At 40.6% G+C, this 16,022-nt stretch overlaps 1 protein-coding gene across 1 annotated transcript in view; it reads right to left on the reverse strand.

Annotated features, from left to right (window-relative positions):
- Positions 1–12,342: 12,342 nt before the first annotated feature.
- LOC116704397 (transmembrane protein 132D) overlaps positions 12,343–16,022 on the reverse strand; it is a 33,795-nt gene continuing 30,115 nt past the window's right edge. Inside the window, exon 10 of the mRNA XM_032539834.1 lies at positions 12,343–14,825. Coding sequence (XP_032395725.1) covers positions 13,371–14,825 — 1,455 coding nt within the window. The 3' untranslated portion in view covers positions 12,343–13,370. The remainder of the gene's footprint in view (positions 14,826–16,022) is intronic.

Here is a 16,022-nt window from a genome sequence, read left to right on the forward strand (position 1 = left end):
CTGGGAACATCTCAGCTCTTCTTTATACAACCAATTAAAGAAAATATTCTTGGCGGGGGCCTCGTGTGTTACAGTATATAATCCATAATGAACTAACAGTTTTCAACCTCATTATTGTACTACTAAATGACAGGACTGTGCCAGTTGTCCTGGATTGAAATGACACAAAATGGATGATTGTAATGTTTGCAGTAGTCTGTTCTTACACACCTTGTAGAGATGCACAATGAATTGCATTTTATCAAAATCGTTATATGGACTAGTTCAATATCCAACTGTTTTAGCTGTTCTATTTGCCTTTACTCATTTAATCATTGTATCATTATAAAAATCTAATTGTGTAAATATTATGTGAAAGCACCAACAGCCAACCGTACAATATCGGCACAATACCGACATTGATGTATTTGATAAAAAATATTGTGGCATTTGATTTTCTCCACATCGCCCAGCTCGAACTTAAAGTAACAGGCCGCGAGAGTAACAACACCATTTCATATGGTCACATTAAGGCTATTTCACCCTGTTGAAAATACCAGCAACAAAACTGACAACAATTAAAGCAAAAGCTCAAGAAGCTTACTGTAGAATACTAGCTAGCAAATTAAAGAGTTGATAAGAATTTATTACTAACACCAAGGTCGGATGTCTCGCTTCTCAATCAGAAAACCCAACTTGAATGTTACCATGAAAGCTATTTAGTCAGAACCTGGTAATTACAAAGTGAAATGTGGCATACAATACTTAGACACTTAAATCTCGAGCCAAATAACTACATCACACATTATTAGTGCAGGAAGATAAATGGCTGCAGCATTACAAGATAGTTTAAGCATTCAAAAACCAATTATTTTAATTTCTTGTAGGTAACTCCAATGTAGGTAAAAAGACAACAAGGGAGCAACTGCCTATGACCCCAAGAACACCATCCCCACCGTCAAACATGGAGGTGGAAACATTTTGCTTTGGGGGTCGCATCAAAGGGACGATGTACCATCAAATCTTGATTTTTGTTGTTGTTGTTATTCTGTCTCTCACTGTTCAAATAAATCTACCATTAAAATTATAGACTGATCATTTCTTTGTCAGTGGGAAAATGTACAAAATCAGCAGGGGATCAAATACTTTTTTCCCCCCCCTCACTGTATGCTGACATTTTGATAAACAGAACAACTTGGACAAACCTGGTTGCCTGGTGTGAAATCAAGACCACTGCTGGTATGAGATGAAGCCCACCTCATGCTTTGAAAATCTGCATCAAATATCCACTCAGCACGGCTCAATTATCGCACAGCCATGGTGACTTAGAAGGAATCCTTGCTGCAGAGAAATGTTGAAAACATAAAGAAGAAGAGCAGCAATTAAAAACTGTCACTTCCTGTGTTCTCAACCGTTTGATCTCCATTTTCAGCAAGAGAAAAGGCCGGCGTTTCCCTCTGAAACAGGCAGAGCCGTTACATGACTAAAGTCAGCATGATTTTTAACATCCATCACACAGAAAAGCTGCTCCCACTTGTCATGTTCCATTATGAGTCCCAGAGAATTAAAAAACATACTGACACATCATGTAAGCCTGTTAGCGTCCAAACTGTTTCATAGGATAAGAGTCCATGCATCCCAGACATAGGTTCTTGTAGTATCGGGGCTTCCGGTGAGACAAACTGTACTGAGAAACGGTAAAACCACTGCGGTTAACTGGAGCAAACCGGAGCTAATCGTTGCTAACTGATTAAATGTGAACATATGCGTATGTATGGTCCTAGAACTACGTTAGAGTACATGTGGGAAGGGATATGGGAAATGACGTAATACCATGCACAAGACAGGATTTTTTGTTCAAGCAATCTGCAAAACTATTGGAAGCCCTTGCAGTCTTGCAGCTTGTTGATGTTGTCGTTCGTAGTTGGCACACATGTTCACAAAATAGCCTGTTTCCACAAGTCACGGCTAAAGACGTGTCACATAACTATCTCTCAAATGAGACTTCTGAGATATCAGACACATTAATGACTTCCAGATCCTTACCAGACCATCATTGTAGACTAGTGAGAAAGAGAGAGAGAGGAGAACAAGCAGGCAGTTGTTAAGACTTTGGCGAAAGAGCAACAAGACACCAGGGACAGAGAAAAGAGGGCACAAATTGATGTGACAACTTCCTCTGAAACCAAATAAACCTGAAAAATGGTAAATAAAAGAAATTATTCAGGAGCAATTTAGCCACTATTCAGGCCTGAGGCGAGCAATACAAACAACTTAGCTAACCAGCAAGAATTAGAGATGTAGATTCATGAATAAATGATTCTCAGATCTCCAATTTTACATCACAGACACACACTGGGGCCACCATCAAAGGCTCTGCCAGTGAGTTGACACTGCAAAGGTAATAACTTTCTATTTCTCTCTCCTCCTCCCTGTCCCTTTCTTTCTGTCTCTCTCGTTTCATTTTTCATGCACACACAATGTAATTACATCACTCTGCAACTAAACCCAGGGTGGCAACGTTTGATACTGACACACCAGCCCACAGACGTCCTGTGGGTGTCAAAACATCAGACGGCTGTGGAAGTCAACCACCTGCTGGGTGCACGTCGCTGCTCGATTGGCAAAACCAATCCTGCGCGGTTTCTGATATGTAGTAATACTGACAATCAAAGTCCCATGTCTCAAAATGACACCACCTTCCTTGTGATCTGAAAGCTGTCGCGAACAGCACACCCATCAGTTTTGGTGACAAGTGCACTGATGCGGTTACTGCCAGATGGAGGCCTGAGGTAAATATGTGGTTTTCTAAATAAACTCTAAGAATTTTTCCTGTGTTTTACCAGCACCTGTGATTTGTACAACTTTGTTAAAACCAAGTGATTGGCATGGATTATTGTAATAAAAGAGCATTGGAAGTGATGGCCTAATCATTGTTGAAAAATTTCTTGGTGCTCTATTTTAACGTTGTTGTTGTTGTTGTTGTTGTTGTTGTCGTCGTCATATAAAGACACATAATCTGGAAATCAAGGGTAAATCAAAAACCATACTCCAACACCAACGTGTTACAAAAACAGGTTCTTTTGTAGGTCCTTTTTATGGAAGTTTTGGAATTAAGCGGACATGTTTTTCATTGAATTGTGAGTGAGCTAGTTCTTTTCATTAAACCCCAACCGTTCCTGTATTTTTGTATGAATATTGGTATTTGAGTGTTTTAAAAATCTCGTACATTTTTGTTATGAACTGCTTACACTGGCTAAATAAATTGCCAATTGTATGGACAAACTGTGTTATGGTAGAACCTCCTACCTCAAACACATAGTTGCCATACCAGTGTTCAATATTCCTTATTCTTTATTTGGATCCCCATTAGCTGCCACTAATATAGCAGCTACTCTTCCTTATGAAGCAGCTACTCTACACAAAAAAACATAAGACTTATAACCTCAATAAAAGTCTCAATATAATAATAATAATAATAATACATTTTATTTAACAGCGCCTTTCTAACACTCAAGGACGCTTTACAGAGAATAAAAGACAGATATAGGGAACATAAAAGTGTAAGTAGTAATAACAAAACAGATAAAACAAAAAACAAAACAAACAAAACAAACAAACAAACAAAACAAAACAGGAACAGTGTATTTACAGATAAGCGAGCTGGAACAGATGGGTTTTTAGTCTAGTTTTGAACAGAGGGAGAGAGTTGATGTTGCGGAGGTCGGGTGGGAGTGAGTTCCAGAGCTGGGGAGCAGAGCGGCTGAAGGCTCTTAATATATCTTTAACTATAGGTATTATGTTATAAATGCTAGGATATTCAAAGATTGGACATAAAGAGGTTATATTTAGGTATGGGATTGTTATAGTTAAAGCCCATCCAAATGCTTTCCACCATTGTGGCTACGTTTCCCATCCAGAATAGGCCAGTTATATCCTAGAGCTTAGCATCCAACACAAGTTAAGCAGCATTGTTAAAGAGTTTTGATCTGTACAAACCACACACTTTGAAAACAGGACCCACTAGTGTAACACCAGTCCTTTTATCAAAAGGGTCACTAAGCCATGAGTAATTAACTGGCTGCATGACCACACACCTGACAACAACATGATGAACTGCCTGACTCACAGCTCTAGTCCACATCTTGGGTTAATGGTTTGACACAAGGATACTCCGGGTCATTGCCTGCACACACACGCACTGATTGTGATCTCTGTATTAGTCTCTACTATCACTGAATGTCTAAATTACCTATGCGACATCAAAATGAGGAAAGATTGTTTAGCGAGTGAGCGAGCTGTCCCGTCTGACAGAAAGATTTCCTTTATCGTTTACTGTGCAGGTGAAGTATGTGTTCAGTCAGGCTACTGTATGTGAGTCAGGTTTTTTTTTTTAATACTTATGTGTTTGCATATGTCATTTCTGAGAAATTCATTCGAAGTGTTTTAGGCAAAACAGGATTAGCTGTATACGCTGTTAAAATGGTGAAAGATTGTTGTCAACGTCACTTCAAAGTCTTTCTCTCTCCCTACAGCAAATACTTAGCATGAACTCAACTGATGGAGCTGTACACCACAGGTGTGGTCTGACACTTGCTGCGTTTGCCCCAGCTGTACTGCCAACCCTAAAGCAGCAGTAGAAGTGAATCAAGACAACTGCTGCGGTAAACACTACTGCTGAATTTGTATTATCTAAATTGAATCGCCTTCTCTTCTTGGCCTGGGTAAGACAAGTTTAGCACCATGGCACAATTAGCATAGTGGCCTGCAGCTGAATGTGGGAGAAAGCAAGAGACAGAGATAAAGCATGAGAGAAAAGAGAGACACAGTGCAGCAATAAACCTACAAATCAACTGCATACATTCATGCCTCCTGGTTGGTAGCACACAGATGCATAATGCTTAAATATGAATAGCATATATTCCCAGCTTTCTTTGAGCAAAATAGCTCATTTATATTAAGTCAGCCAACTCACATGGAACAAATGTCTTATATGAACACATATTATAAACACAGGCATATGAATGATTTGACATCTGGGCTCTGACCTCATCACCACACACAAGCGTACAACAAGCTCAGGACAATATTTAACGTTCTCCTAACCCTAGCCCAACACAAGCTTTCTTCTACTACAGTATTTAAGCCAAACCACTGTCACCTGCTAAGCACCTCAGACCACAAGGGGAGCATACTATGTAGGGATCTGACATGGATTAAACTAAACCTAGCAATGCATCTGCACTACTGCAGCAACAGCAGCAGGCTAAAACCCATCAGCTATGCAGCAGACAATTATTAACAGCATAACACAACAAATGGAGCAGCCAATATCTTCAAACCTATAATAAGCAGCAGGTATGTGATTAAGCTATAAGTGCAGCACTGTGTAAATAAAAAACTGGATATTAGCAGCTTATCTAAATATGATTGTAAAGCATGTTGTCAAATAAACCTATTGTTTTGAGTTCAAACATTATATATATCCCATTGAGAAACACGTGGAGTCATATGAAGATTACATTACAGGAAATATTTAGGGCTATGGAATGGACTGCATTTAGTGTCACTGTAGCATGCATAGCAAAAAATAAAAACAAGGGGGGGGGGGGGAAATCTGACAAAAAAAAATTAATCAACAGTTATAGCACACATGGCACTCAACAGATTGACAGCATAAGAACACACCTGCCAAACAAAACAAAAAAAAACAAGTGAAAATCAGTTCTTAGCTACCAGTACTGCACATAGGTAGATGATTCATAGCAGCATATGAGCAGAAATTAGCAGCCATCAAACCCAGATGGCTGAGCAATATCAGCCAGCACTGATAAACCAAACAGAAACTACAACTGAACAGAGCCAAGACATCATCTCTGAGACGTTAGTAAAAGCAGCAAGTACTCACCTTGTTGAAGTTGGCCGTCATCCCTGGCATGTTAGCTTAGCCTTAGCTAGATTCCAAACTCCACTTGAAGCTTGCAAAGTGTTGTTTGACGCCATAGCGGCCGACGTGCAGAAGAGTTCCAGAATGTTCTGAACATAATATTTCTCAAAGACGAGCGAAAGTAACATGATGTGACAGGTACACAGTTAGCTTGTACATTGAATGGTACACGGGAATCAGCAATGTTAGCAACAATTGCCTCAGCAGTGTTAAAGCTAATTAGCTAACCAAGTGTACACCAGTAGTGGTCAAGTCCGTATAGCATCCATCCATGATCCGTCGTACTCTTTAAACAGCCCGCCATTTTGAAAAGGGTGCGTTCGATTCTATATATTTTGCAGCAACTTGAGGATGTAAACTGTGAGGCTTCGATTTTCTGCTTAATTAACCTGGTACTTAAAGTTAACAACCCCGGAGAGTCAAAGTGAACAATCTTAATTAAATAAATGAGAAATTATTAAATCAATATAGCATGAGACAGATACAATTTAAAGTGAGCTCAATTGTGTTATTTTATCTTGCGTATTTGTCAGTTTATTGCAGTTATTTTATTCTTGGCAGTGTTTCTTTCCAAATATTTTTTTTTTCTTCTTTCCAAATATCTTTGGTACGTCTATGTGTATAATTCACAACAACCATATCCATACCTCTTTACATCACAAGTCTGTCAATCAAGACAAACAGGTCAAGGAAAGTTGTGATTGGCTGTTGCGTCCATTAGAATTGGCAAACAGCCAACACTTTGGGTCTCTATTTTGTGTAAGCATTTAGTTTTTAATAAGAAATCAATACTTTTTATTCAGAGTCTGATGTTTGAGTCAAGTCAATTTTATTTATATAGCTCAATAGTGCTGAGTTGCCTTAAGGGGCTTTACAGTCTGTAGCCTACAGCACCCTCTGTACTTTGACCCTCTCTTTGTGTGAGAAAAAGAAACTCTTCCCCCCCCCCCCAAAAAAAAAAAAAATGGTAGAAATGTGATGGAAGAAAGAAGAAGATGGAAGAAATATCAGGAACAGCAACAGAGGAGGGATTTCTCTCCCAGGACAGAAAAACTTGCAATAGTTGTCATGTGTACAAACAACATAATACAATTGCAGTAAAAGGATAGATGATCCGTGGCTGGGTTGGATCAGTGGGTAGAGCAGGCACACATATAGTACTTTGAGGATTATGCCTGGACGTAGAGGTCCAGGGTTCAAATCTGACCTGTGATGATTTCTTGTATATCTTCCCCTTTCTCACCTAGCTGTCCTATCAAATAAAGGCAGAAAAGCCCCCAAAATAATCCTTTAAAAAGGTATAGACAATCCAAATGCCAAATCTATAAATAGAATGTAAACATTTAAGAAGAAAATGGATCAGGGAGATCTGTGGCAGTTATGCATTAAAAATTCCTTTTAAAAAAAACTGTCAAAACAGCCTGGATATGAATTCAGGAAAGACCTGAAATAAATGAAAGGAGAAACACAGAAAGAACAGATGCCTCTAGGAAGACACAATGGTTTGATGAGTAGGAAAATGTTGTCAATCGCATGCTATGGCCTTCACAGTCAACAGATCTCTACCCAATTATACACCTAGAACCTACATGAGGGAGAGCCAGTGCTCGCATCCCCGTCATCAAAACACCAAATGAGGTCTTAGGCCTATCGTTCGGAGGAACTGTGTTTATTTACTGATTTGAAGGTCTATCCCAAGGAGCTTGAATTGAGGATTCAAATCGGAATGAATCCTGTAGTTTCACCTTGTGTCTGACACTGAGATATTCATTCCAGAGACAGAAGAAAACAAAGTGTCAGCAAAAAAACTTGAGGGGGAAAACAAATATCAAGAAGAAACGATGAGAGTGGCAGGTGTGAGGGAAGAAAAGGGAATGAGGAAAAATAGCAAGACAGACAGTCTTTGTTTAAGGGCTGTAGGCAATATGAATGCAGCATGTGGATAAAAGTGTGAAGGGAGTGGGGAATCAGAGAAGAAGGAGGTGGAGAGGCAAAGAGGCATAGAATGAATGGGGGGGGGGGGGATAATGGTCTAGGATTAAATGGATATAGATAACTGTCTGCTCTGCTGTACAAGACAAGACCACATTTACAAAACAATTGGGCAGACTCTACATTAAACATTGATGCGTACTGTTGCTTCCAAATCACCGTCAACTAAAAAGAAGAAATATTTCAAACATCAGTGTGAGCTTCAAGAAACTCTACAATACCAATCTTGCCCCCTGTCGTGTGTTTTCCTTATTTGTGCTGCGTCTGAAAGACTAGCTCTGGCTTCTTTTACCTTCATCCTTAACCCGCACCTACACAGGCATGCACAGACAGACACAGGCACACTTTCCGTGTGCATGCGTGAGTGTGTGTGTATATTTCTCTCACACACCCTGCTCTTCAGATCTGAAATGAGGTGGAAAAGTAACTGCGAAGCCAGACGAGCGCCTGCAGCTATGTCAGAGATGAATACAACTATTCCATTACAAACACCTTTAATGTCACCGTGGTGCGTCTGCTATGCAGTCACACCATTTCATTTTTCTTGAAGGTACTAACACTGTAATTACCGGTTACAACATTGCAGCATATAACTCATAAAAAAGGGCCAAATGGCAATTAAGCAATGTTTTTAATGAGAAGGCATAACAAGTCCTTCATTGCTTTTCCAAACTGGATTTGGTTGTGTGCAGCACATTAACAACCTCAAAAAATAAATCGAGATTACAGAAGTGAGGCGCTGGAGGGAAAAGAAATCAACTCTGCTGTGATGTGTGAAAGACTTGTGACATCTGTGGAGGCAGGATTACTATAAAAGCAACACTCCTAATTCCTGTCGACTATTTTAATCCGCCAGTCGCAGCTGTGTAATCTAATGTGAAGTTTGTTGTAGATTTTATCGAGGGTTTTTGCAAATAATATTCCTTTAAAAGCTCTGAGTCCCTTAAACTGTGTTTTAATAAAAAGCAACCTTACCCACTGTGAAGTCAATTAGCGGCAAATGCGTTTCGTACACAGATGATGATTCTGATCATGAATGGTTGAAATAAGTAATGACGATAAATACATGTCTCTGCATTGATTTGATTGACAATTCCAAAACCATATGTTTCTTTCTTTCCTATGATAAATACATACAATATACAGTATGTCCGATAATAAATGCCTGAAATAATGTGTGCATACATAATGAGCACAATGCATGCCGATATGCAGTTTTTAATTATGGTTATGAAGGCAGACCGAACCTGAACAAGTGCCTGCCACCATGTTTGGTTTGATCAACATTTCACATTTTCTTTTGAAAACAGAAACCATTCATACTCTGTCTGAGCTTCTTTTCTATAAACCACTTTGTCTTTCTGTTGCATATAATGGGGTGCACACGTACCATTTTGACCCTTCTGAATATGCCTTTGCATTATTATTATTCTGTCATCTTTATTTGTTAGGAAAATAACTATTTGCCTTTCATAAAATGTATATATTTGTGGACTGTTGATTTATTGAATCATGTGTTAGTGCCGTCAGTCATTCCTTTATTACTTTTGTTGTAACAGTTACAGGGACCCTTTCTTTTTCTAATATTTCAAATGAATTCATATTCACTTTTTTACTATTCTGTTTATTTGGTACTGTATATTTCAGTGATCTTTTTCGCGGCATTTGTTGGCGGCCCATTCCCCCATTTTGGTTTCCGGACCAAAATATTTAAAAATTTTAAAGATGGCCCGCATGCTTTTTTTCTGAAAATTTCCCTTTTCCCCAAAGCAGGGATCTTTTTAAAAATGGTTTTTTGGAGCGTGCAGTGTTTATCACCCCTGCCGTTGGTCCCCCTCCTTATCCTTCCTCCCTTTTCCCTTTAATTCCCCAAATTATTTTTTGCACATTTAAATAGTGTTGTTATTGTCTCAGACTCTCCCCCTTACCCCATAAAAAAACAAATCACAGCTTTTGTGCCCCACGCTAATGCCCCCCCTTTTGCTTCACTAGTTTTGACCCCTCTTCGGGCCCAATTTTCTCATTACACAAAAACTTCTGCTCTGCTTTTTGTCCTCTTCTTTGCAAAATTGGTGACATTATCTCATGATGCACTCCCAGCACTGAACTGTGCTGACGGGGAATGCACGCCCGAGTGGCGAGGAAATTTGTTTTTGGGCCCCCTGCCAAAAACCGTCTGAGTTCCCCCCACCCTTTGAGAGATTTCCTCATCTCCCCTTCTCTTTGGAAAACCCTCTTTTTAACTGCCTTCTTCTTTTGTCTCCCCTTTTATCTGTTTTTTTTTTTTCTTCTTTTTTAAAATTAATGTTACGTTTTTGTTTTTGGATCCCTTTCCCTTTAAAACAGATCCACAATACTTGGTTTTGCAACGGTCCTTTTCAAAAGTGTTTTTTTTTTTGTTTTTTTCCATTTGCAGCTACACCTTCCCCACAAACACCTGCCCCCAATCATTTGTCCCCAAACCCTTGGGGGAAAACAGCCTTTTTAAATAAGAAACCCTTTGGGGTCCTTTTGGGCCTACATTTTTCAGGATGTGCCATGGGGGAGGGTCTGCTAATTTGCCCCCCAATCCCCAAAAACAATAAAACCCAAATCCCTTAAAGGGGCAATGGGGAAGCGTTTGGCCAATTAAAAGATATTGCTGTTATGTCTGAAGGACTCTACTCCTGCCCTTTTTTGGGCAAACAAAACACACAGGGTTTGTGTTTTGGGCATATTTCCTTTAAATACCCCCCAGTTCCTGCCTGCTATTTCTATGGCAACAAGCCCCTCCAAACCATACCCCCAAAAACGGTTGTTTTTTTCCGACCCTCTAAAAGCCCTGGGGCGTTTAGGTCCTGGTTTTTTAAAAAATGTCCCTGAACTTTTGAAACAGTCCCCATTTTGGTTAAGTTAAGGGCCCCAAAAAAAAGGGCTTGAAATTTTTGGGTTTTGAAAAAATTGGGGGTTTTGGGGTTTAAATGATCCGTTTTGTTTTAATTCCGGGTTTCGCACGCAACCAAAATGAAGGGAGTTCCCTGCAAATTTTTTTTTTTTTTTTTCCAAAAACCTCCGCCATCCTAACCTGCCCCTCATGGGCTTTGTCGCTCTTATACTTTGTCAACCCCACTTTCTGCTTGCTTCCCCTTGTAATTTCGGGGGGCCCCCTAGATGGCGGCCCCACCCTAAAAATAAAAATTATTTGTATTGCCTTGAAAAAAACCCCCTTATGGGAGGTTTTTGGGAGGACCCATCCATCTATGGACCCTGTACTTTAAAAAGAAAAAATGTAATGGAATTTTATTCCCTTTTTGCTGTTTTTCCCAAAAAATCCCGACAAATTTTCCCAAATTTCCCCCCAAAACAGATGATTTTTAAAAACTGAAGATCCAAGGGTGAAACCAATAACCCTTTACAGTATTTTGGGATTGAAGTGGTTTTAAGACCTAGGGTGGGCCTGAGTTACCCCCAATTTTCCCGAGAATCAAATAAGTAACAGCAATTAAAAGCACCGAAGGTATATTTTGTTGGGCCCCGTTGTTTTTTCAAGAAAAGGTGCACCCTTTTTTTCTTTAAACATTGTGTCGAAATTTAGGGGTTTTGAAATTTAGCGTCCTTTTATGATACGGCAGGGGCCCCAACAAAGAGCCGGGCCCGGGGCCCGGGAGAGACGCTTTGAGGGCAATGCTTATCCCCCGTTGTGGTTTTTTTTTTTTTTCCTACCGCCACTGGGGATAAATTGACTGAAAAACGAAAAAATTTATACACTACAAACGTTAGGCCCCCTTTTGGTAAAAGTTTTTTTTTTTTTTAAATTTTTAAAAAAAAAGAGAAAGTTATTAAAATTGCTTTTATCAAGACACTAAATCCACCCAATGCTGTTGTGCAGCAGGAAGCTGTCATATCCACAGCTGCAATTCCCGAGGTGCAGGGCATCAGATAATCTGGGCTTCTTTAAGCTGGGGAAGCTGGTTATTTATCACAGCTCCTAGAATGCAATTTTGAGAAGTGTTGCTGTGGTCACCTCAGAGACACAGGAAGGAGGACGGAGGAAAAAAGACACAAATGAGCCATGAGTTGAAAGCCTCCACCATTGATAAAATACTTGTAATTCTTTGTAGACACTGCCACGATATACAAAATGAGAATCACTGTCTCCTTTCCCATCTTTCTCTTGCTCTCTGTGTAAGAGTTATTTTGTGCAGCAGTACAGAATCCAAACATTGGCAGGCACATCAAATACCTTGCTATCAGTATGACATTTTGCTGAACGATGACATTGGCCTTGAATCACATTCAATAGTGATTAAACATAATCAAATCCCACTGATTCATAGCAGAGCTTTAGCCTATAATCCAAACCATTCACTGTGCTTTCCCTTGAATGATACTTTACTAGTTTAACGGCTTTAGAAACAATGGATTTAATTAAATTTCAACTATAGCAAATGTATCCTTTTGTTGTTTATTGATAGGGTCTCATCATAGGAAATACACGTCACATTTTGGTTTCAAAATAAGAGGATGTTACATAGAAAAAGGCATCTTTCTTTCACACATGAACAATCGTACAGCTGAATATGTATTGCTCTGTGTCAAGAGACCAAGATTAGACATTTTTACAAATTGTAGAAGCAGGCCCCAGGAAGAAGCCTGAAGCCCAAGGTAAGTTTTCCTAAAAAAATTCAGAAACAATGTCCACCTCAAACGAGGCACAGACTAAATTTGCATAGCATGCATTTGATTTGAATAAATATCCAGTAAAGACTGCAGTGGCAGATTGCTCAAAATAACTTGATAAATGTTGCATATTCTCTGACAAATTGCACAGACTCTTCAGGTATTCTCTGGAGGAATCCGAGAACAAAAGTACAAAAGGCTGGAAAAGAATAGAATTACAAGAAATAATCTCTCCCGTACTGCATTTACCCTGACAACTAGCAATATCTGGAGCCATTTTTAAAGGGGCAACACAATCGTACAAAAGTTAAAGGAGATGAAATTGCATTTGTTTCGAGTTAGAAATGTTGAAATAAGTAATAGTATACAGTACATATATTTATATTTACAACATCCAATCTGGAAAGCATATATTTTTCAAATACAAGAACCTGGCATTTCGAGGATAAAAATCAGGCCTTTTATCTTTAAAAGATTAACACAACAGCATCTCTTTTGTTTCTCTTATTGGGTACATAATGGCATAATGTATTTACAGGTTTCACTGAGCACATAAAATACAAAATGTCCTTTATCTAATCTCAATAAATACATCCTCTAAAGTGATTTACTGTATCTTTTATCAAAACAAAAACCAAAAGCCAGCTTCTTTTCTTTATACATTCTACACCAGAACATGCTGTGTATGTACAGTTTTTCTCTCTCACTCACTCATTCTCACTCACTCTCACTCACACACACACACACACACACACACACACACACACACACACATAAAAACACCGCAACTAACTCACTGGGGCTCTGCTAGAGGTTTGACTACAGGCCACGGCATATCAGGTAAAGGTAGCTGGGGCTCGGCAAGGGCCTGGTGCTGCGTCTGCTGGTTGGCCCAGTTTAGGTCCACACCGTTCTTCTTCAGTGCAGACAAGTGCTTGATGTCCAGCGTGGTGAAGGTGGTGAACTGGACCTGGTTCCGCTTACTGGTGGGGGAATGAAGCGGCTCGCTGCGATGTGGCCTAGCCAGCAAGGTGGCTGAACGGTTCGCAATGGGGTCCATCGCCTTTGCCTTAAACTGCTGCTGCTGGGAGCTCGCTTTGCTGCGACCCAGGGTGGCAGTTCTTTCAGGGACAGCGGGAGCGCTCACAGTGGGCAGGGTGCTGCGGTGGTCGATGGAGTCTATGGAGTGACGGGACTCCAGAGGGCGGTGAGCCTCGCGTTTTAGCGTGGACACTTGAGCTGGGCCACCTGGAGCAGGAGTGCCATCATTGCTGCTCACCAGCCACACCCAGTCATGCTTGTGATCCTTTGGGTCCGCGATGAGTGCCGGGCCTGCCTGTAGGGGGGTCTTGTGATTCCGGAAACAGAGGTTATACGAAGCACAGTTGAGCAAAAAAGCCAAGATAGCTACACAGGAGACCCCCACCAAAGCATACATGCCGATTTCCATGTCCAACATGGCTCTGAATGTCCTAATAAGGTTGCTCTCAACCACTGTCGGAGTTTTAGATTTGGGAGGCTCCTTCTTAGGTGTCTCCTCTGCTTTAGGAATGTCTTTGTTAGGGGGGGAATTGGGGTTAACAAGCGTGTTTCCATAACTTATCTTCTGCCCTTCTCCTTTACTAACTAAATCCACTGTTGTATATATAGGCCTGACAGGGCTCAGTGGTGTATTAAAGCTTGGTTTGCTCATAGTTGTAGAGGCAGTCGTGGGTGTCTTACCTCTTGTAGCGCTGGTTGTGGTGTCAGTCATCGAGGTAGCTGATAATGTGGTTGAGGTGGTAGTTTCTGCCACGGTGTACTCCCACTGGTCAGGTATTGTGCTTCTGAATAGCCATTTGTCCCCATCTGTGACAGCACGCTGTGATGTCACCGTAGTTTTAAGCACACCCACCAATTCTAATGCACCACCCTTTACATCACTGCCAACCTCGCCACCACCTTCTACTGCCACGACTCTGCTGCTACTCTGGAGGTTGATTCTGAGGATCCCCGTGCCCACCGCCAACTTGCTCTTCCTCTTGGACTTCTGGCACTCCTCACAGATCCTCAGCTCCACTCTCACTAGTGCCCCCTGGCCTTTACTTTCACCTTGTGCTACTACAAATGTGGACTGCGGGGTGCGACGTATTGTGGCCACCCCCTCATCTGGGGTAGTGATGGTCAGAGAGTAGATGCTGCGGTCAAACAGCTCCAGTGGAACGACTGCGCCATCGCTGAACTGAACCCAGCAGCTGACCACTGCCTCCTAAAAGAAAGACGAAAAAAAAGAAAGAAAGAACGAAAGTAAGTAAGTAAGTAAGTAAGCAAGTGAGAAAGAAAGAACCAACTAAAATCCTCCCTCCTGCCTTCAGTGAGAGCAATATTCTTATAATAGTTAAGACTAAATTGCCTTACCTAATCTCTTTATGATTAAACTCAGTAGGGGGTTATTGTTCCATATAGTCTTTTGAAGTCAGAGTATGAATTATAAATTTACAAAAGTGGATGAAGAGATCATAATGAAAGTCTTTTTAACAAGAACAAAAAAGTACAGCGACAAAGGTCATGTTAAGAGCCAATCCAATCACATTATTACACAATGACCTATTTCCTGTTGCTAATGTGAGCCACTGTGTCGCCACAGACCTAACCTATATTTGTGGTTTTGAATACACTATGAAACCCCACGAGCAGAACATTAACAGCTTGCCATCACATACACAATTGGCTGGTCATCTGTACTGGCACGGATCCAGTAGTGTGTTATTGACAGGGGCAGACCAGCCACAGCAACAGTGCACTGTGGGTAAAATGAGCTGTCGCACTAACAGCTATGGACCGCCTAATTGCTGCCCCATGCCTGTGTCGGTGAGCTGGTTTAAAATGGGCAAGCTGCCATGGCTAAATGTGTAAGTGAGCTTTTAAAATGGTCGTCTGTGCACCCTGTCGGCCTCTTCCGCTCTTTCACACAGCATGATAACCGCAGATGACGGTCGGGGCTGTGAACACGAGTTCACATTGTGGAAGACAAAGAAAAAACTCAAATATCATTACACCCTTAAGGTGACTGTTGGGTAAATCTGCTCTTATGTGGCAATTCAAATCCTCTCTGTAGGAGCACATTATATCGTTGCTGAAAAATAAATATTTAGGATACATTAATAGCACGCAATTTTGTCATGGCAAGTTTAAAGTGTCATTTTAAGTCTCCCCTCACAGAGGGCTTACAAGGAAATTGTTTTGAATGATAATATTTGTGGTGCATATACAGTACTGCTTCTGTTCCCTGTGCAGGAAAAACCTCACTGGAGAAAACTTTAATGAATGTTGAATAGTGTGGTTATCACCAAACATAGGCATTTCTTACTTTCTGTTTTTGGCCTTTGAAATTTGGGATTTACGCAGTTGAAATCCATCTCTGTGCAAGAGACACTGATCCTGCAGTGCTTTCACATTTTTTCAC

Source organism: Etheostoma spectabile, chromosome 16 (assembly GCF_008692095.1).
Source record: "Etheostoma spectabile isolate EspeVRDwgs_2016 chromosome 16, UIUC_Espe_1.0, whole genome shotgun sequence".
Classification (NCBI taxonomy): Eukaryota; Metazoa; Chordata; class Actinopteri; order Perciformes; family Percidae; genus Etheostoma; species Etheostoma spectabile.